Source organism: Schistocerca nitens, chromosome 4, assembly GCF_023898315.1.
Source record: "Schistocerca nitens isolate TAMUIC-IGC-003100 chromosome 4, iqSchNite1.1, whole genome shotgun sequence".
Classification (NCBI taxonomy): Eukaryota; Metazoa; Arthropoda; class Insecta; order Orthoptera; family Acrididae; genus Schistocerca; species Schistocerca nitens.
Genome location: NC_064617.1, coordinates 597,037,533 through 597,061,250, shown reverse-complemented (window position 1 = coordinate 597,061,250; position 23,718 = coordinate 597,037,533). Strand labels below are relative to the sequence as shown.

Below are 23,718 nucleotides of genomic sequence, written 5' to 3'. Positions count from 1 at the left end.
TATATCCTCCTTTCAAGACACTGTCCATTCCGTTCAACTGCTCTTCCAAGTCCTTTGCTGTCTCTGACAGAATTACAATGTCATCGGCAAACCTCAAAGTTTTTACTTCTTCTCCATGAATTTTAATACCTACTCCGAATTTTTCTTTTGTTTCCTTTACTGCTTGCTCAATATACAGATTGAATAACATCGGGGAGAGGCTACAACCCTGTCTCACTCCTTTCCCAACCACTGCTTCCCTTTCATGCCCCTCCACTCTTATAACTGCCATCTGGTTTCTGTACAAATTGTAAATAGCCTTTCGCTCCCTGTATTTTACCCCTGCCACCTTCAGAATTTGAAAGAGAGTATTCCAGTTAACGTTGTCAAAAGCTTTCTCTAAGTCTACAAATGCTAGAAACGTAGGTTTGCCTTTTCTTAATCTTTCTTCTAAGATAAGTCGTAAGGTTAGTATTGCCTCACGTGTTCCAACATTTCCACGGAATCCAAACTGATCTTCCCCGAGGTCCACTTCTACCAGTTTTTCCATTCGTCTGTAAAGAATTCGCGTTAGTATTTTTCAGCTGTGACTTATTAAACTGATAGTTCGGTAATTTTCACATCTGTTAACTCCTGCTTTCTTTGGGATTGGAATTATTATATTCTTCTTGAAGTCTGTGGGTATTTCGCCTGTCTCATACATCTTGCTCACCAGATGGTAGAGTTTTGTCATGACTGTCTCTCCCAAGGCCATCAGTAGTTCTAATGGAATGTTGTCTACTCCCGGGGCCTTGTTTTGACTCAGGTCTTTCAGTGCTCTGTCAAACTCTTCACGCAGTATCTTATCTCCCATTTCATCTTCATCTACATCCTCTTTCATTTCCATAATATTGTCCTTAAGTATATCGCCCTTGTATAAACCCTCTATATACTCCTTCCACCTTTCTGCTTTCCCTTCTTTGCTTAGAACTGGGAATCATGGATCACACTAAATACACAGCACGAAATAAAAGAAGGCATTTACAATCATTTCCAGCTGACCTAGTGATAATAATGCACAAGAAGTCTTCTCAAACATTTTCAGAAAAAAGCTCAACAATGCTGACTCAGATGAAGACTGATCAAGAAGTTTTGGAAGCATTTATATAACATAGTCCCTAAAATAAATCGCCGGGCCCATATTGAATACCAGAAGAGATTTATCATATCTTCCAACAACAAATTAAAATTAAATTATTATGTATATATAGTGAACTAGTGAACACTGCCACAGAAATCCCAATTGACTGTGTAGAAGGAATTACGGTTTTAGTTCCAAAAAACAATACAGTGTATCCATGGAAAACCATAGATCATTAACTTTGCTGAGCAGTGATTGTAAGATCATGGCACGTGTACTACATCAGAGGCTCAAGAATGTAACGTATATAGTTAGTTACCGCTTCTTCTAAAACAAGCGTGGGCCAGGATAGAACGATTGTACAGATTGTGGTGATTATAGAGATACAACAGCCACAGTAGATGTTCTCAAATTAAAATCTTCTGTAACGTCACAAGGCTTTCAAAAAGCCTTTGGTAGAGTAAACCAACATTACGTATTCGAAACGATGAAGGTAATGAGTTTTCCGCAACGATTTAGCACATTAATACTCAGAATATCAAGCTAAGATTCATCCAGAATCCTAATAAACAGCCAGCTAACGAGAAAATTTAACTTCTGTTGCTCGGTAAGACAAGGATCGCCAATGACATTGGCCCTGTTTGCCACCGTATTTGAACCTCTGCTAGTCACTCAGGTAAAACAGCTAAGAGTAATAAACATAATGCTCAAAATAACGTAAACACTGATGACATGGGTCTCAATAGTGATGAAATTCGACGAATTTCAGATGTCATCCCCGAAGATATACATAATGGCAGAAATCAGCTATGTTCCTTAAGGGATACCGATTCCTCGAGACACAGGTACCAGTATTATGTCGGCCTTAACTTACTTTGTAACCCGTCAAAACATGCTGAAAGTTAAATTTGGGACTGTAACTATCTCTGCAGAAAGTGGCGGAATAAACCTCGTGGATATTACCATAAAGTTTAAAGCATTATTTGTACAATAAAGATCGTTCAACACTGTAGCATCTCTCTTGCTCAACGAAATTACTCCAGTCAGTGTAAACCACCAATTAACGTGTAACATCTCCCTAACGGATTACATCATCTTAAACAATTTTTAATTGTATTCAGTTATATACAGATAAACATTTCTTAATGGAATATGACGAAGACAAGGGAAATACATCTTAAACTGATGGAAAACAAAAGTAAGGTCCCGAGTTCGAGTCTCGGTCCATCGCACAGTTTTATCTGCCCGGAAGTTTCGTGAAAGCGCACACTCCTCTGCAGAGTGAAAATTTCATTCTGGAAGTATCCCCCAGGCTGTGACTAAGCCATGTGTACGCAATATCCTTTCTTCCAGAAGTGCTACTCTTGCAAGGTTCGCAGGAGAGCTTCTGTGAAGTTTGGAAGGTAGGTGACGAGGTACTGACGGAAGTAAAGCTGTAAGGACGGAACGTGAGTCGTGCTTGGGTAACTCAGATGGTAGAATACTTGCCCGCTAAAGGCAAAGGTCCCGAATTCGAGTCTCGGTCCGGAACTCAGATTTGATCTACCAGGAAGTTTCATGTCAGTGCACACTTCTCTACAGTGTGAAAATTTCATTCTGGAAAGATCTCTGGCTCTCATTACATAACAGCCTAAAAAAAGGAAAAGTTTCCAAATTTATTAAAATGTACGATTACGTAACAAAAAAAGTAACTCACTGAAATCGAATAGAAAAAAGTTAGTTTAGAAAGTTTCAACAGATCCCAACAAATCTCACAGGTCATCGCCAATGGACATACATTAAAAACTGATGCAATTTACACGCACAGGTCCCAATGAAATAAACACAAATGTGTATCCCCAGAACTGTCCATAATTAAGACTCAAGCGTGACATGCTGCAATGTGCACAACAATCCATAAACTGTTTATTTTGTTCATATATTGTTATGATGTAATTGTGTAGCGTTGTATTGTTAAATAAAGTTTTGAAAAAAAATAGCTGCTAAGGTGACCGCTCGCGTAAAGCGGGATATCTGGGTTCGAGTCCTGGTATGGCATATACTCTCACTGTCATCATTCCAATATACAGCCAACGGTGGTTCCTTTTCGCATTTGCGAATGCTTCCTGCGTGCTTCCATACTTTGTTTAATACTAGGGATAAATATTTTTCAAGCTCGTCTCGTTGCCTTGGCTGTCGGCAGGGTCGGTGATTTCTGTCACTGTCAGTGACCAAATGTAAGAGTCCATGAAATCATTTGTACTCATCACTTTCCGTATTTTTGCTACTGGTAACAGCATTTTAATTCTATTTGAATTGACAGCCCATCGACAATGAAGTCATTAGCCGCGGAGCACAAGTTCTAGATAGAAAAAAGGCAGGGGAGAAATCCAGTATTTCTTTTCACGGGACCCAACACCGACGGAAGCACTGACCGTGTAACGTGCCGCCTGGCGGTACCCTAGATGAAACTTACAACGACAATGGATCGTACTGTACCAACGTCGCTATGTCGTTAATGTATGGCTTCCTGCCGCGCAAAATACTTGGGCGAACCAATCGACAAATACAGCTTTAATTTGGTACAGTTTTTAATTTCACAGTCTACGTTATGACTGCGGATCGCTATCTGATTTTAGACGATACTAGTCGTAGTGGAGCGTCTGGCGACTACTCGAAGTGTAGCCCGTATCGTAATCGCACTCTCAAGGAACAGATTGAAGACAGATCACCCTTAGTATAATTACTAATGGGGAAACCTCAACCACTGACTATGCAGCCGGCTCCAATATCGAATAATGAAAGACAGCACCCTTACTTTACGCAACGTCGAGATCGAACGATGACACGATTACACTACGATTAGACACATCAAAGCATTCTAATGACAATGATCACCAATATCAAGCAGTAATTACCTGATAGGCCAATTTAGATAGCACCTCTCGTTATCTAAACTACTGGTCAAATCAAAGCAACAAATGTCTTTAAATACAGTACCTATTTAGATTATGTCGAGATAAATGTCCCATCTAGCTCTCAATTGTTCTCCCACACAATGAAATTCTCACAACGCAGTACATTATCTCTGGAAAAGACATGTAACTTACAAAATTCATATTCCATATATCGTCGTGTTATGACCAGTTTGTATTAAGACGCTTTTACCGACATTTATATGGATTAAAATAGTTTATATTTCCACTAAATCTCTTTCCGCATAGCACAGCGTTGCTATGTAAATAACACGGCGTCACGTACTCCACCGATTTATCAATCTTTGTTATAGGTATAATCGTTGACTGTTCCGTAATAGCCGGCCGCTGTGGCCGAGCGGTTCTAGGTGCTTCAGTCCGGAACCGCACTGCTGCTACGGTCGCAGGTTCGAATCCTGCCCCGGGCATGGATGTGTGTGATGTCCTTAGGTTAGTTAGGTTTAAGTAGTTCTAAGTTCTAGGGGACTGATGACCTCAGATGTTAAGTCCCATAGTGCTTAGAGCCATTTGAACCATTTTTTTCGTAATAAATTACGACAACTTCAATTCTAATTGCATTTACTGAGGACACGCTTTCTATATATGAAATCGTTTTAACTGTATAGAATATCTACCCTCTGTAGGTTTATCGTGGTTCCACTCAATCAATGAGTTGTACAAACTTACAAATACCAGAGTATACTTGTGTCCTGCAACGCGGTATTAAGATCTCTGGAATTCACCATTCTCTTTTCCGGCAGAATATATATACACACACCAGATACTAATTAAATACACGTAAGGTTTATGTCAGTCGAAGAAAACTTGAATTTATTTTCTCTAGGTATTTCAATACAATGTCATTCACGTAAGTGAGCGAGTGCCATCAAAGATTACACCCCACAACACCGAAATTTGGTAATAAAAAAATTAAACAAAAACCCTAAGTGCCACGGCCATTTTAAATCTAACCTTAAGTGACAATTTAAAACAATTCAGAACCTCTTCAGGCGTTGACAATACGCAACCCGCTAAGTTGCCTACTTCAATTTCTCCTCTCGTCACTTTGCCTAATCAAGTTTTTGATTAGCTGTCTGCTGCTTGTAAAATGGTTCCTTTATTTTCTCGTCGCTTATCCACTCAACTACTAGTGCACTCTATCACAATATAGTGAAACAGTTCGTATTTATTCGAGCCAATTCTCGGTCCGATGTAAGATAGCAGTATTTAAACAAAAACTACGAACATGTATGTGTTCGAGGCTTTCCCTTCTCCACACACACACACACACACACACACATCAACCACTACCAAACCACTTCAACAAAACGGTTAACAACCCAATTACCTCTGGGCTAGTCCCGACCACTAATCGTACAACACGCACAGGATATCGGTTCCACCGATTCCCAAAAACTCAGCACCTACAGATCTACTTCTCTCTCTAATCAGGCTCACGCTGGATTTACCGCAGCAAACTTTACGACCGAAACTGTCCACAAGACAATAATCAATTGATAGCTCGTGCACCTAAATTCTCCAAAACCGGTGTATCACCAGCGACTATTCAGAAAATCCCACAGAATCTCTGTATATTTCGTTGCTCAGCGTTGGGAGGAAACAACCGTCACAGCCACGTATATGAGCAAGGGCCTAACAGACTAAATAGCCACGCTGCCTCCTCGGACTGTACCCAAATTAAAGTACTGGTACTACCAATCAAAACTCCTTTCCCTCTCTCAAGCCTTAACCGCTAGATGCGGTTCCTCACTACACCACGCAGTGGGACGCTCTAGTACCAGACCTAGACGAACACCGATATATCCACGTAGTCGGTGGGAGGTCTACATGGGAACTAACCAACTCTTTATTTCATGACATAGGAACCATTTAAGACGAACAAACACGCAGCGCCACGCCAACTTTTGACAGTTAATTATTATTCGTTGCTGCTGTCGGTTCTCTACGACAGCGGTCGGCTACTGCGCGTTGGTGAGGCAGCATCTCTGGACCCAGCGAAGGCGAGTTGTTGCATCGCTGAAGTCGCGCGCGCTCACCACCTGCATTTTCGTCGACGTTTGCGGCTCATCTACAACATATTTTTTGTCTTAATACATCGTACACGTACATTTAAAGTAACCACCAGGTGTTATTATTAAGTTATCGTGTAGGATGCTCAGCACCAGTAAGGGCGAACGTAACCCGTGCGTTTTGACACGGCACAACAAACTATGGGAAACGTCAATATGAGTAACAGGACAATCCTCAGAGCCTCTGCGTAGTCGGAACTTTAAACTGTAATCTGCCTTCTTTCGTAATTTACTTGGCATTAATGTCTAAAAAAAGCACCTCATGAAAAAGTGATTTCCACGTAATTATGATGCGTTTAAAGTTCTCACTGCAGTATTTTGAATTCTCTACGCTATCTGAAATGTAAGCAGAGAAATTTTATGAAGAATTAATTAAAAATTAAAACTGCGTAGCAGCAAATAACGAAGGGAAGTTTTTAAAGTATAATGAAGACTCTTATTTCTTTATTTGACTAACTGATTACTTCCAGGGGAGATCTACACTCACAATAAAACCTTTGCTAGATTTTTCTGTTTTCATTCCATAGGTTTTAATGTTTTCATAATAGTTATTTATTATGAAATAGTTTATTTAATCATCTATTTAGGTCATTTAAAAAACAACGTGGTTTCCGTCTCATAACTAATATTTTTCCGAAGGACTAGGTCTATGTATCGTGTTTACGAGATATACAGATGTAGTATAGCATTATCATTTTTCTTGCAGCTGAAACATGCGGAGCCGCTTCCAGTCATGTTCTGGATTCACGGAGGTGGCTGGATTGATGGTAGTGGAATCGGTTATGAGCCAGACTTCCTAATGAACCACGACATCGTTCTTGTCACTATTAACTACCGTCTTGGTGCTCTGGGTAAGTAAAAGCAAGGAGCAGTAGATTCATAGTATTTTCTACCTGACAAAAAGCAGTTACAAGAAATGGAACGTAATATTCCATGGTTAATTATATTTAAGTCATTATTATCACTGCTCCATTCTTCGGAAGCATGCGAACGACGTTGCATGTTACACTGTCCCAACAAACAACGATGTTCAGTTAGTCTTACACGATAGATACTTTGAGCTCGGAGCCCTACAGTCATAATCTTCCAAGCTACAACATGACATTAGGTAACACTACAATCAAAGCCTGAAGGCAATGGAAAATGTTGGTGAAAGACGTCATGTCAGGATTTCGTAAACTTTATGCGTCTGTGATAGATAAGAACCTGATCTCATTATTTCCGCAACCCATAGATCCCCTGATGTCAACTGGAAAAAATTCTGGCTCCGCTCCTTGTACCGGGTCGGACAATCCAGAGGTCCAATCTTCTTGTGAGAACGTGTTCACCAATCACTCTCAAACAAATCTCACACATATTCCCTGGTGCTGTAACAGTTAAATTAAACATAATGAAAAAGGTAACACTGAGGTTTAAGAACGATATTCATCTCAAGTGGCAATATCGTTCCAATCCTTTTCTGGCCATCTTGATTTTGCTTTCCCCTGATTGAGTAAAATCACATCAAGTAAATGCTGGAAATATGTTTAAAATATGCACTCATCCCGTTCAGCTAGTGAGACAACGCAATAAGCTCTATCCCTTCCGTCCATCACAAACAAGTAAAACTTTTCTAGGGTCTTGCGCAGTAGTTTGCCATGTCCCTGATCCGTACACATCACGAACGAGTTTAACTGCATGTTGTATAGGGAAGTCACCTTACAAACCTGGTTGTCATGTATCTTCCACCTAAAAATGGTTTCTGTTTGTAAGATACTGAGATTTTATCTTAAAAGTAACAGTTTTGCCCCGGATTACATTCCACACAAGAAGATATTGCAAATAAATAGAAGAGAAAACTGATAATAGATTCAGAGTGGACTAGTTTAGTTTCAGGAAGAACAGTGTGTCTTTAATGTGCGACACTATCCATGAATTATTTTCCCACATTTATTTGCAACTGCTTCCTAGTAAATTTTTGTGTTTGAGAGATGGAATCAGATACGTTTTCATCGAATTTATACATTAAAGGTAACATCATACTAAATTATTGCTCCTTTTCCTGAGATTATTATTTTATCTAAATGTCGCATTGTTTAGAAGACGTAAGTGTGTGGGAAAAAACATCTGTAACCTTTAGAAATACAAACCGAAGACGAGTCAGATCGGTACAGTACTCAACCGGCATAGAAAAACTCACTGAAACGCTTTGCACAGACCAATACACAAAAATTTAAGGTTATAAGAGCACATTGATGACTAAGTTATATAAATCAAAATACTGAATTATTCGAATAGTGAAGCAGCTCTACGCCCAGAGATCTTTCAAAACTGCATTTGACACTACACAACAGTAACAGGGAATATAAGGGTAAATATTACACACAAGTGGGTTTTTATTGTTGGAATCACGACACAACAGAAAAAAAATAACAGTTCTAGATAGTTAGGTTTTAGGTCAGTCGACTCGAGTTTATGAAGACATCATGCATTACACAGATAATTTACTGGGAAATATGACCATGTATTCTTGTGGTAACTGAAACACAGTTGCGTTTTCTGGGAAGCAATGAATTGCACTTAACAGTGTCTTAAATAGAATAAATTATTGTTTCTTCTATAAATTCATTCTGGTAAATAGCGTTGTGGTAACTCTAGCTGAAAAGGATCGTTTTATTTCGAAGGTTTCCTGAGTACAGAAGACGCTGCATCCCCAGGAAATTTTGGCCTGAAGGACCAGGTGGCGGCTCTCAGGTGGGTCAGAGAGAACATCGAGGCGTTTGGCGGCGACCCCGGCAGTGTGACCATCTTTGGCGAGAGTGCAGGTGGCGCCAGCGTACACTACCACATGCTGTCCCCACTCTCCAGAGGTGAGTCTCCAAACACGGAACCAGAATGGAGAACCGGAATGCCATCGCCACAGTAAACATTAAGAACCATCGGGATTCAACTCTTGTGTGATAGTTTAGCGAATTATTTCTTGACTTTAATTAAAAGTATTGTCACTTCCATACAAGGTTGCTCTCCAGACATTTTTATACGTAAAGGAGACACTCCCTATCACTTACATTTTTATTATATCTTAACAAATTTCTTATATTCGTACTATTATCAGCCCCAGTTTATAACCTCACAGTTTCTGCCTTCATCATTTATTTTACTACTCAAGTAGTACATCACATCTACTACTTTTACTGTCTCTTCTCCAAATCTCTATTCCCTTAACATCGCCTGATTTAGTTCGACTACATTCCACTGTAATTGTTTTATAAATTACACTATGAAATGGACGGCTGTATCAGTAATATTTAATGGTGATGATCAGTTTCACTGTATCATCAGACTGTCATCGGGTCTCCTTGTTTTCTTGAGTAGTTTATCCATTACTGTAGATTCATACCCACTGCTAGTAGCCACATGCTGTAAGATGTTGAGTTCTCTATGTGTTTCTTAGACATGGAAGCCGGCCGCGGTGGTCTAGCGGTTCTGGCGCTGCAGTCCGGAACCGCGGGACTGCTACGGTCGCAGGTTCGAATCCTGCTTCGGGCATGGGTGTGTGTGATGTCCTTAGGTTAGTTAGGTTTCAGTAGTTCTAAGTTCTAGGGGACTTATGACCTAAGATGTTGAGTCCCATAGTGCTCAGAGCCATTTCATTTTAGACATGGAAGATCTAAACAACGTATGGAGCATGGCATGGAAAATGTATGACATGAAGACTCACATATGACAACATCTGTAGTAGTAGGTTTTCTAATATGTTTTGTTAATGCTTCCTGTTAAGTCTGGTTATCCTCATACAAAGAAAACTGGTAGTGTTTCTCTTTTATATTTCAATTGTGAAACTGATATTAGGACGCAGTTCATTCAACTTGTCATGTAAACTTTGACTGACTGATCTGCTTCCGCTGAACAGTGTAAGTGTGTCATCGACATATTTCTTTGTAATAGATGATGTTACTACTCACTGCCTGTAACTCAGTGGACAATTTCTTTCCTACCATCATCCATGGAAATGTTTCCTAGAGTCCTCACTAGGCAGTTATGCATTATTAAGCCAAAGGGTTGTTTATAGAAGACCCAATTGCATGACATCCGGCGTGGCCGAGCGGTTCTAGGCGCTTCAGTCTGGGACCGCGCGACCGCTACGGTCGCAGGTTCGAATCCTGTGTCGGGTATGGATGTGCGTAATGTCGTTAGGTTAGTTAGGGTTAAGTAGTTCTATGTTCTGGAGGACGAATGACCTCGGATGTTAAGTCCCATAATGCTCAGAGCCATTTGAACCATTGTACCCAATTGCATGAAAAATAATTTCGAGAGGAAACTGTATTAAGAAGATCACACAGCTCCACAAGTTGGTGGCTATTCAATTTATTGTATGTCATTAGAGTATTTTTTTAAAATTTTAATTTTTTCCTCAACTAGTAAAATTGTATATATATTAGTCACAATTAATGACAGCACTTTGACCTCAACTGAGACTACAGTGTCTTGGATAAGCAGTTCTAGTTCCGTTGCATTTTTAGCACATGGCTGTTTACAAATGATTAGATTTCTGTTGTGATCTGAATCAATTTTTGACTTAAATGATTCGGTTGAATTCTAAGTTTAGAAGCACTGGTTTCATGACTATACACTCTTTCTTTCGAAAATTTGAAAATATAGAAAAATATTTGTGAACAGCTTCTTTAGTTTAGTCCTGATATTTATCTGGAGGGATCCTTAGGAATATAGAATATTTGATTATCTTCTAAAAACCTTTCTGTTTTCTCTATGCACTCGTCTTTAGTAAGGGTAACAGGAGAACTGACTTTGTCTACATTGAGAATCTGTGATTTTTCTTCATCTAATTCATTATTGACTGTTCTAATTATTCCCTGATCACTTTTGTGGGATCTCTGCCTTTTGTCATCTATTACACACCCCTTAATAATGTTGGCTACAGTAATTCACCCTTGCCTTTCCATTGTTGAATAGTACATAATTAACAATGGAGTACTACTCCACTGTTATTTATGTACTGTTCAAATTTTACTTTTTCGTTGCATTACCACCACACTGTCAAAGATATTACTTATTGTATGTTTCTACTTCAGTCTAGACGTGTTACTTCTCTTCCAATGTTATTTGCAAACATTGTAACTTCTTTGGTGATAATACTCAGTAAATATCTGAAGATGGCCTTGTAAGCCGAAAACCGATTAACAATGAAAGTAATATTGTAGAACAAAAAGAAACTGGTGCTTTTCATTTATTATAATGTTGTTCTACCAAGAACTGAAGGAAGATTCTGTTAACACCTAAGATTCTACGTAGAAGCCTTAAAAAATGTGGCCATTTAAGTCACATATTCTATTACTCGCAAATTCACTAATGAAAACTTGTAGGGTACTCCCCGTTGACCTAGTGTCACGAAATATGGCAAGAAGCAAGTTTTCGCAGCAAAAATCAATAAAAAAATCCGACAACTGTTAATTTGTAATTACAGCAGACGAAAATAAAATATATATTCTGTCGTTTGTTATCCGACTTTAGACTTAAAATTAAAAGATTGTCGAAAGGCATGGAATTCCAGCAACTGACGTCTTGCCAGTATCTATGTCGATAACAGAAAAAATCTTCGAGATCTTGATTTGCAGGAGCGATGAAATGTTCATACAAATAATTAAGAATGTACGGAACCGTCGGAGCGAAAGTCCTAATCGCATCTGGCCAATTTTTATTTTTTATTGCAGAGTGTTACTACAAATCTTAAAAAGACATATTTCACACTACAAAAAAATGGTTCAAATGGCTCTGAGCACTATGGGACTCAACTGCTGAGGTCATAAGTCCCCTAGAACTTAGAACTACTTAAACCTAACTAACCTAAGGACAACACACACATCCATGCCCGAGGCAGGATTCGAACCTGCGACCGTAGCGGTCGCGCGGTTCCAGACTGTAGCGCCAGAACCGCTCGGCCACCAGCGGCCGGCTTCACACTACATTCCTGCTGTCGAGGACTGTCGAATATCGTTACTCAAATTCAAAGCAAAATTTCAATCTCAGTGTCTCAGTTTGTAAATATTGAGCACACAACAATGTCGGTTGTTAGCAGTATCTCGACCAGTTAATTAAATTTTGGGTGTTTACACAGAATAAACTAATGGGTGAGAGGAATTGCTAAGACAGTCTATATGCATTTGTCATCGGAAGCTGCTGCAATGACTTGTGTGTGCTGTTTATCCATCAGGTCTTTTCCACCGGGCGATCTCGCAGAGTGGCGTTTCCGTGACGCCTTGGGGCGTACCACTGCCTGGAGGCCTGCAGAAGGCGCAGAAGGTGGCAGCCCTGGTGGGATGCCCCACAGAGCCCAGCGCCGCCCTCGTCGACTGCCTGAGGAGCGTGGACGACTACAAGATCGTCAACACGACACACCACTTTACTGTTAGCGCCATTACTGTTCTTTCTCATAATTTTCAAATAGCTCATCGCAGCCACATTTTCCATTTAGTTCTTACGAGCAATGCTATTTAACACATTCTTATAGCACTACTAGAAATAATTGACCGTTAGGACAATGAATCAGATGGTCCTATATCGTGAAAAACCTAAGAACAATGGTATTTTGCTTTAATGGAACTGTCAACGCAACTATGCGAATCTTTGTACACTAACTATTTCTGTGACTACTGGCTTTAACACGAAAGAATTGATTACTCTGTTTTGTTTCAACTACTTCAACTCCTTCTGTTAAAATTCAATGCAGATTCCGCACATAACGCCAATACTTTGTGTGCCTGTGCACTTAGTGTGCTATTGTTAGCCAATGGAAAAGTTTGTGTGAGACCAATACAAAGTCTCTCAGGTCCACAACAACAGCAATATAAGGCCTTAACGGCACGACAGCATTAACTAACCAGAAATTACAGTTTCTAAAAGCCGGCCGAAGTGGCCGTGCGGTTAAAGGCGCTGCAGTCTGGAACCGCAAGACCGCTGCGGTCGCAGGTTCGAATCTTGCCTCGGGCATGGATGTTTGTGATGTCCTTAGGTTAGTTAGGTTTACCTAGTTCTAAGTTCTAGGGGACTAATAACCTCAGCAGTTGAGTCCCATAGTGCTCAGAGCCATACAGTTTCTAAATGAAATGTGTATCAGATGGTCACTGTAATTAGGCTATTTCGCAACGCCCAGCAATTTAGACTGATTGTTTTTATGGAGTCTGTAGCTTCGAAACTGAACGACTAATAGATGGAGAAACGCTCTCTCCACAGCACAAAGTAGCTTCAGTTAACAAACAAAACTACGGGTACGAGGTACTAAAACCACATGTGCATATTTTCAGAGGTGTAATGACCCAGACCTCTTTAAAATTATAAATGAATTCAATTCAGTACAAAACCTAGCTTGAAACACCAACCAAATGGTTCGAAAATATTTGTCATGTCTGTTCTTTCGGATTTTTTGATCCAGTAGCCACTGTGACACAAAGGAATTACAGACACTGGCTGCGTGTGGTGATTGTTTTAAATTAATGGCGAATGTTGAAAATTGGTACTGGACCGGGGTATACAATTAAGCCAAGGATGACCAAAGATCTCATCAGTGCGGTTGCAACCAGGCTCGAATTTTTACGGGAATCCTCGAAACGCCGCCAGTAATGAGGATAGTGGGCGAGGCGCCCCTCGTTAGTAGTGTGTGGGTAAGTTGAGAATTTGGGTGTGACGGGAGGCGTGCTAGGGCGGTTCCTGCAGTCGCGATGACCGCTGAGTCGAGATGATTGACCGTTCGTCAGTTCTACCCAAGATTCCTACATAGAGGGTTCGTCCAGTGTGTTCGGCAGCGGTAGTGCGCCTCCGCGTGACGTCACTGTCGAGAAACGTCAGCAGCTCGAGACGTATTCTCACGTTCGCGTATGATGCCATTCCTCGCATACCAACGTTAATCTACTAAAACTGAAGGGCAATGTAACCAGTAATGGGTTCGATAGAAGTTTACCTATACAGGGACTGAATGTAACTACTTACTAAGACTACGAAACTCTTTTGTTGTCTTTCTTGTAATGAAAAAACAATTGATTGTGCCCCCTTAACATGTATATTCTGTTATTTAATATTTTCTATTAGATAACTCAAAACCTGGTATCCTTTAGTCAGTTTCCAAATATTATACAATTTTCAATCGTATGTAAACGCAACAATCACAACAGCCTCCAGTTTACTAAACATGTTTTTGCGTCACAATCGGAAATAGTGTATGAAACGTTTCTCATGCAGATGTTAAATAGCAAGGAAACACTATGAGTCCAGTTACTTGTCACATTACTACGCATGATGATTCGGAAGGTAGACGATTAATCGCCCCATTTTCAGCCATTTGAAGAAGAATTTACATACTTTAATCGGATCTGGAATGAACCGCAAAAGCTCTCCACCTGCGTGCTGTTTTCTTCTGCTGTTGTTTGGTCCTCTGTGCCTTTGCTGATGTGTTGAGGTGTCTTATTCGAACAAAGGTTCTGGTCGTAGAACACATTGTGATGACCTCTTGAGAAATGACTGGATATTTCCCAATTTCATATATCGCCAGGTTTCTAATCACACTGGCAGCTTCACACAGACTATTTCCTGAAAGTTTAAAAATAGCTACTGCTTAACAACTTCCGTCGTGCTGTACTGTCCGAGTCCAGCACTCACTCCCGTGCCCTGTGCCATACTCCCCCTCCCACAGCACTGCTCCGAACTACCACGTGTCCTCTCCAGAAACGATGCTTCTCCCCAACCAGCATACGCCTCTCTTAGTAATGAGTGTTGTGATTGGATAGAGCGCTCCCTCCATGTCTCCAAGACAACGTATCCCCACAAACATATTGAAACGCATACGAAATGCTGGAGTTACATTTAAATAACTTGACATTAAATACATGTTCCTATGGCTGGACCATAAACACGCTCTAACATACATTATTAAATACATAAACAAATTAAATAAACATATATCAAAGAAATACCAAGCAAAAGTAAGACAGTAGCCTAATGTCTCTGTGCCTTCTAAAACACAGTAATATTTAAACAATTTCTTCATGAATAGTATATATCTGATACAAGCAAAGACATAGATGAATAAATATATTTTTTTGTAAGCATGCAGGGGCAGATGTGGATTCTGACCACAATCTATTGGTTATGAACTGTAGATTAAAACTGAAGAAACTGCAAAAAGGTGGGAATTTAAGGAGATGGGACCTGGATAAACTGAAAGAACCAGAGGTTGTACAGAGTTTCAGGGAGAGCATAAGGGAACAATTGACAGGAATGGGGGACAGAAATACAGCAGAAGAAGAATGGCTAGCTTTGAGGAATGAAATAGTGAAGGCAGCAGAGGATCAAGTAGGTAAAAAGACGAGGGCTAGTAGAAATCCTTGGGTAACAGAAGAGACACTGAATTTAATTGATTAAAGGAGAAAATACAAAAATGCAGTAAGTGAAGCAGGCAAAAAGGAATACAAACGTCTCAAAAATGAGCTCGACAAGAAGTGCAAAACGGCTAAGCAGGCATGGTTTGGAGGACAAATGTAAGGATGTAGAGGCTTGTCTCACGAGGGGTAAGATAGATGCTGCCTACAGCAAAATTAGAGACCTCTGGAGAGAAGAGAACAACTTGCATGAATATCAAGAGCTCAGATGCAAACCCAGTTCTAAGCAAAAAAGGGAAAGCAGGAAGGTGGAAAGAGTATATAGAGGTTGTATACAGGGGCGATGTTCTTGAGGACAATATTATGGAAATGGAAGAGGAGGTAGATGAAGATGAAATGGGAGATAAGATACTGCGTGAAGAGTTTGACACAGCACTGAAAGACCTAAGTCCAAACAAGGCCCCGGGAGTAGACAACATTCCATTAGAACTACTGACAGCCTTGGGAGAGCCAGGCCTAACAAAACTCTGCCATCTGGTGAGCAAGCTGTTTGAGACAGGCGAAATTCCCTCAGACTTCAAGAAGAATATAGTAATTCCAATCCCAAAGAAAGCACGTGTTGAGAGATGTGAAAATTACCGAACTATCAGTTTAATAAGTCACGGCTGCAAAATACTAACGCGAATTCTTTACAGACGAATGGAAAAACTGGTAGAAGCGGACCTCGGGGAAGATCAGTTTGGATTCCGTAGAAATGTTGGAACACGTGAGGCAATACTAACCTTACGACTTATCTTAGAAGAAAGATTAAGGAAAGGCAAACCTACGTTTCTAGCATTTGTAGACTTAGAGAAAGCTTTTGACAATGTTGACTGGAATACTCTCTTTCAAATTCTGAAGGTGGCAGGGGTAAAATACAGGGAGCGAAAGGCTATTTACAATTTGTACAGAAAGAAGATGGCAGTTATATGAGTCGAGGGACAATAAAGGGAAGCAGTGGTTGGGAAGGGAATGAGACAGGGTTGTAGCCTCTCCCCGATGCTATTCAATCTGTATACTGAGCAAGCAGTAAAGGAAACAAAAGAAAAGTTCGGAGTAGGTATTAAAATCCATGGAGAAGAAATAAAAACTTTGTGGTTCGCCGATGACATTGTAATTCTGTCAGAGACAGCAAAGGACCTAGAAGAGCAGCTGAACGGAATGGACAGTGTCTTGAAAGGAGGGTATAAGATGAACATCAACAAAAGCAAAACGAGGATAATGGAATGTAGTCGAATTAAGTCGGATGATGCTGAGGGAATTAGATTAGGAAATGAGACACTTAAAGTAGTAACGGAGTTTTGCTATTTGGGGAGCAAAATAACTGATGATGGTTGAAGTAGAGAGGATATAAAATGTAGACTGGCAATGGCAAGGAAAGCGTTTCTGAAGAAGAGAAATTTGTTAACATCGAGTATAGATTTAAGTGTCAGGAATTCGTTTCTGAAAGTATTTGTATGGAGTGTAGCCATGTATGGAAGTGAACCATGGACGATAAATAGTTAAGACAAGAAGAGAATAGTAGCTTTCGAAACGTGGTGCTACAGAAGAATGCTGAAGATTAGATGGGTAGATCACATAACTAATGAGGAGGTATTGAATAGAATTGGGGAGAAGAGGAGTTTGTGGCACAACTTGACTAGAAAAAGGGATCGGTTGGTAGGACATGTTCTGAGGCATCAAGGGATCACCAATTTAGTGTTGGGGGGCAGCGTGGAGGGTAAAAATCGTAGAGGGAGACCAAGAGCTGCATACACTAAGCAGATTCAGAAGGATGTAGGTTGCAGTAGGTACTGGGAGATGAAGAAGATGCACAGGATAGAGTATCATGAAGATCTGCATCAAACCAGTCTCAGGACTGAAGACCACAACAACAAGAAGCATGCTGCTACCGTTTTTTCGTGTAACTGTGGAGTAATTATGGCTTGACGCGAGCAATAGTAATCGGCCACTTTGACCTCCAATAACTCATGAACTATTCAAGTTACATGCCTGTAATTCATACTAATTTAGGTTTACACTAATAGCTTTCTAAAGACACATCGATCGACGAAATCGGACGAAGCTTTTACATTTTGGAAATTCGTTGCTGGGGGTTGCTTGTCTAATTTACAGTCAGATACTAAACTTTAAACTAATAAGGATATTGAAAATCTGATGACTACCATCTGAATCGTCGTGCAAATAGTAGTAATGTTTATGTTCCTTTTTGGCGATTATTAATTTCTATACGAACTGTGAAATGTCTGCCATGATGGTTTCACAAAGTCCGCCATCTTCGGCGCTCTCGGCATACAAGTCTCTTTCATCGACACAAAGCACCGTCCTCGTCAAAGCGGAAGTCCCAGCCAAGCGGCTGGACCATGCGCTGGGGCTACCCCTCTCGTCCGGCTAACGCCCCGGCTGTCTGAGCGGCCGCCCAACTCCGAACAAACAATATTTCAAGGGCGCCACAACTCGCCCGTTACCTCACAGCCTTAACCACTGTTGCTAACATAAAGGAGATAAATATTTCTCCTTAATATTAACTAAATGAAATTAATCTTGCTCTTGAGAATGGAAAGACAAGTATATTAAATTAAAATGAACGTGAAGTCTCTCATCTTCATAGAAAAAAAAAATCTGGTATCCCCTTGAAGTTAAAGCTTTTTTAGAACATAAAACTTCTCTTCTTAACAGATAAGGTGATTGAAAACTAAAATAAAAGAAATGTTTCGACTGATTTTTTTTCATGAGTATTTAGTTCAAATGGCTCTGAGCACTATGGGACTCAACATCTTAGGTCATAAGTCCCCTAGAACTTAGAACTACTTAAACCTAACTAACCTAAGGACATCACACACACCCATGCCCGAGGCAGGATTCGAACCTGCGACCGTAGCAGTCCCGCGGTTCCGGACTGCAGCGCCAGAACCGCACGGCCACCGCGGCCGGCTGAGTATTTAGTCCTGTGCTTCTTGCCACGGACTTTATATCTTTTCTGGAATGTCTCGTGAAAGGATCTACCAGATTGTTGTGCCAGTTATCTGTAATCATGCAACACTATCATGTCAGAAGTCCATACCAATCTTTATCTATTATTGTTCTCTGTAGCATTTTATTCCGTGATTCTATTTAAGAAGCGTGCTTAATTTATTTTTTAGCCAGTTAACAGCGTTTCTTCTCGCATTAGGATATGGCACTGCGTCTGGATTCAGAAAATCTGCTGCGGTGAAGTTGGTTGGAGATGTTCTGTTCACAGTCGCTAACTTTTGCTTAACTATATGCCAAATTTCTCTGACTTTTTCACACACAAATCTGTGTTCTTCAGTGTCAAGAAGGTTGTATGACGCGCTCATGGGCGAATTTCTGAGATGTATAGCATGCAGTTTGGAATTAGTTTATATTTCCTTGCTGACTGCATTATACCAAGTTGGTTTCACTTTAGAGGGAAAGTTCCGATCGTGGATGTTTTTTTCCAAATTGCTGACCAGTCGTTGTTAGGGTATTTTCTTTTAATGATATTTCCTTCCTTTGCTTTCATCAAATATGTATAGATGTCCTTTACTTTCGTCAATTGCTGTTCTGAGAGCATCGATGAGATATGACTGTCTTCAACGAGAAAAGCTTTTAGGCTGCAAAGACTAGTTGGTATATGCTGCACATCTGTTGGCGGCTGCATGCTTGCAGGAGCAATTTCATTCAGCAAGTGGGCCGTTAAGCTGTCCAGCAGCTGCTTCCATGGCTTGTACATTCAACACACGTATAACGCTCGTGACCTGTAACTGGCATCAACGAGATTTAAGCCTCCTTTCCTTGTGGGGAGCATTGTATCTGGTCGAGTTGCGTCATACCGTTCCCCTCGTATGCTTGCGAGTATTTTTTTGTAATTGATGGTAATGGTGTGTTGCATGTTGCTCCTAAATTCAATACCCAAACATTTCAGGTTGTACTTCCGTCAACTGTCCCTGAATGCGTATTCCTCTGCCTACGTTCATGATGCCCGCCTTCCTTATTTAGTTTGGCGCCAGAGGGAAGTTCATATGTGTGTACAACCTGAAGAGCTTTTGCCACTTCATTTTCATCTAAGACCAGGACGCCCACATCATCCGCATAAGCGTTACACACTATTTTCTCTGCGGTTGATATGCAATCCTTGTAGATGATGCGTGAGTGTCGCGAGGAGAGGTTCTATTGCTATTGCGAAAAGGGCCATTGACTTTGGGCAACCTTGTCGTACGGATCCAGTCATCTCAATCTCTGTGCTTAGTTGTCCGTTCATCAGTATTCGTGCTACACCGCTTTTTTTAAATATTTGCTGAATAATCCTCAGTTCCATGATTCCGAGGAGATACTTATGATCTACTCTGTCAAACGCCTTCTCGAAGTCTAATGACACCAATGCACATTTTATTCGGCAGACATTTGCGGTTGATATTATATCCCTGTATTCGCATATATTCTGATAGGTGTTTCTGTCTTTGCCTGAAAATGTTTGGTACGGGCCAGTTATAGAGTTAATAACCATTTTATCTTCTTGCTGTTAAGCGGGCCATAATTTTGTAATCACTGTTGAGTAATGTTACTGGACGAATGTTTTCTATTCCTTTGCTAAGTGAGATTTTAGGATTTAGAACTATACTCCCTTCAGGATATTTTTTGGAAATGTCCGTTCATGAGTGCGTCGAACATGCATAGCTTGCTTTTATTTGTGGCCAGAACAAATCAGATCCTGGCGATTTATGTTTTGGGACTCTGCTATTGCATCTTACAGTTCGTCCTCCTCTATTTCAGCCGTGAGGTTTCCTACTTACTCTGTGATAATTCTGCCTGAAGACGTTCCTAACAAGGTCTCGCCGCGCCCCGTCGTTTGTGCGTATGTTGCACATGATGTCTGAGATATATTTATGAACTTCCTCTTGAATTTCACTCTGTTTTGTGAGACTGGTCCCATCAGGTAACTTAACTTCTGTCAATATTTTTCTGTTTCCTCTCTTATTCTTACCCATTACATGACACATGGCAATTTCTTCCCCTTCTACAATGTTTTGTATCCTTGCTCTGATTTTGAAACCTTCTGACTGTCGCCGCTTCAGTGCTCTGAGTTTAGCTTTTTCTGAATTCGCGTATACTCCTCTATTAATCATGCGTCCAGGGTGCATAGGTCTGTAAGGCAGCTAAAATAAAACTCAGTCATCTATTTAATCCAGCAGCTTTTCTGTCGTGAGTTGTCCATCAACATTCTTCTTATTTTAGGCTTAGCACATTATAGTCACCAAGCTTTGGTAGAACTGTATAGCGGGAACAGTTTTTAGCATTCCTTTCATACATTAGTAAATGCCACATGACATTCCTCGTCTTGTAGATGTGTAACGTTGAGTTTTCTTAAGCCCCTCGATCGGTAAGTCTCTCGTTTTTGTAAATTTATTGTGGTGATATACGCGGCATGGTCAGAAAACATAGTGGGCCAGACCTCAGACGGGAGTACATGGTTCTTTAGGTTGGACGACACGTAAATCCTGACCAGCCTGCTCGCTGCGTAGCTGGTAAAATATGTAAAACCGGGCTGTGCGCCATGTGTATGTTCCCAGGTGTCGGCTAACTGCAAGTTCTAAGGACTTGTTTGTCTGGAACCACGCGACCGCTCTGGTCGCAGGTTCGAATCCTACCTCGAGAATGGATGTGTGTGATGTCCTTAGGTTAGGTTTAAGTAGTTCTAAGTTCTAGGCGACTGATGACCACAGATATTAAGTCCCATTGTGCTCAGAGCCATTTGAACCACTCTAAGGACTTGAAATTCGGTGTCTGGTCTTTCGGGCTAAGGGCAGAATTAAAATCGCCTGCTGGGATTACATAATCTTGATGTGTACAGAATAGATGAACGATTTAACTTTTTAAAAAATCCGCTCTAGCATGCCTGTTATTGTTGCCAGACGGTGCCTAAACGTTGATGATTGCGGACTTTATTAACAGTCACTGCAGTTCCTCTACTGTTTGCAAGTTTCACTGTTTGTGTGACACGGATGCCTTCTTTCGTGAGAATGGCAGTTCCCAGTTCTGCACCGATACCAGGGTTGGTTACGGCGTTGTACCCAAGTATCTTTTCTAATTTAATACCTGTTACTTTCTGCAACAGTAATACATCAACGTCAGCTGCTTATAGGAAGTCTTGGAGATGTTGTAAATGCAAGGAGGAATGTTTCTTATTAACGTTCAACGTGGCGATTTTGAAGGCTTGTGCAGCTTTCATATTGTCTTATTCATTATCGAAGTCAATATTCGTCTTAAGAAGTGCTGTCGGACTTATATCCTTTTTCACATTATGTTCCGTCAATGTTCAAAATGGTTCAAATGGCTCTGAGCACTATGGGACTCAACTGCTGTGGTCATATGTCCCCTAGAACTTAGAACTACTTAAACCTAACTAACCTAAGGACAGCACACAACACCCAGCCATCACGAGGCAGAGAAAATCCCTGACCCCGCCGGGAATCGAACCCGGGAACCCGGGCGTGGGAAACGAGAACGCTACCGCACGACCACGAGATGCGGGCGTTCCGTCAATGTTTTATCCATCGTGTTCGGTTCATCTTGCCGGGCAGGAATCTGTCCCGTTCCTCCAGTTTCATTCATTTCTTCGTCTTTGTTCATTTCGTCCGATTCCTCAGCCCCATTTTTGTGTTGATTATCTCTCGATGTGTCTTTTTCTGCATTTCTAGTCTCAGCGAGAACCTTCTCTGTATCACATTTTGCTATCAGCTTCAATTTTTCGTGTGAAAAATGGTCCGTTGACATGTGACATGGCGTACTTGATTTGGTTTGTGATGGGTCAGATGCATGCATACTCAGAACCGGATTACTATGTGGTTCTTCATGTAGTTTGTTGCTAATCTGCTTTGCTTTTTCTCGCAAGGGCGGTGCCAGTTCTTCAACACCCCTGTGAGCTAGTCCCCCCTTTTTATGCCTTCTTGCAGGACTGCCTCTTGGGGAGATTTCAGCGTTTTCGATTGCCTCGTATGTTTCTTGCGCTCGGTCCTGTTCGCTGGCAAGTGGTGGCTCGGTTTCCTTGTTGTTTTCTGGAGTCTGCTCCTTCTGAAAGACTTCAGTCGGTTCCGGGGTTTGTCGTACTTCAACAGTGATATTAGGTTCGCTTTCTTGACGCTTTGTTTGTGCTGTCACTGTCGAGTCGTTAACGTCCGTTATCAATTCATTGGCGCGAGCAGCGTCATCCTGGGTAGCGTCAGGAGCGTGTCGCGTATGGAGCTGTCCTGCGGCTGCCGTGCATAAGTTAAAAGCAACATTGACATACAGTAGCAGGGGGTCTCAAGCTTCGCCCGCAGGTATCTGGGCCGGGTCACTCGGCGTTGTGTCGGCTGCGAGCGGACATGGCCTGTACCGCCCAACGACGCGCAGGTTCTTGTCTGCCCACCATATGTTACTATAGCATGATAATCACACAAACATTTATATACGAGGGTATGTGCTTGCGTAAATCAACTCGCAATTGCCTAATACCATTCAAGACGGGGAACTTGTAAGCAGCAGACCACATTTCTGCAAAATTACTCACTATTCTCCCATGAGGAGCTATCACCGAATTAATGTGCTCAGCTGTGATTTCAAATGGCAGTTCTAAGATACGGACAGTCGTTAATCCAAACCAGCATGCGTAACACAAACTTCACTAATATTGCCATCATGATGTTAATACTTAAATGTTCCGCCACTAGATTCTACAATTTTCTCACACGATTCTGTGTTTTTAAGCTTTACGTACTTGATCCTGCTCACAATTGGAAGGTGAATACCTACGATATCCTCAAACGAAATTTTCACAACTTTCTCTAGACATGTCTCAATTTCGAGTGAATTCGGTCTCTGAACTTTCTGATCAGACACAAATTTTACACTACTGGTCGTTAAAATTGCTACACCAAGAGGAAATGCAGATTATGAACGGATATTCATTGGACTCATATATTATACTAGAACTGACATGTGATTACATTTTCATGCAATTTGGGTCCATAGATCCTGAGAAATCAGTACCCAGAACAGCCACCTCTGACCGTAATAACGGCCTTGATACGCCTGGGAATTGAGTCAAACAGAGTTTGGATGGCGTGTACAGGTACAGCTGTCCATGCAGCTTCAACACGATACCACAGTCCATCTAGAGTAGTGACTGG

At 41.0% G+C, this 23,718-nt stretch overlaps 1 protein-coding gene across 4 annotated transcripts in view; it reads left to right on the top strand.

The window, feature by feature from the left end:
* The window catches only part of LOC126251475 (venom carboxylesterase-6-like), a 196,256-nt gene that overhangs the window by 145,935 nt on the left and 26,603 nt on the right, over positions 1 to 23,718 (top strand). For 2 of the 4 annotated variants that reach the window (XM_049951918.1, XM_049951919.1), the window contains exons 3-5: positions 6,850 to 6,994; positions 8,807 to 8,992; positions 12,355 to 12,548. In XM_049951918.1, coding sequence (XP_049807875.1) covers positions 6,850 to 6,994; positions 8,807 to 8,992; positions 12,355 to 12,548 — 525 coding nt within the window. The remainder of the gene's footprint in view (positions 1 to 6,849; positions 6,995 to 8,806; positions 8,993 to 12,354; positions 12,549 to 23,718) is intronic. The other 2 variants (XM_049951917.1, XM_049951916.1) reach the window with 2 other exon arrangements.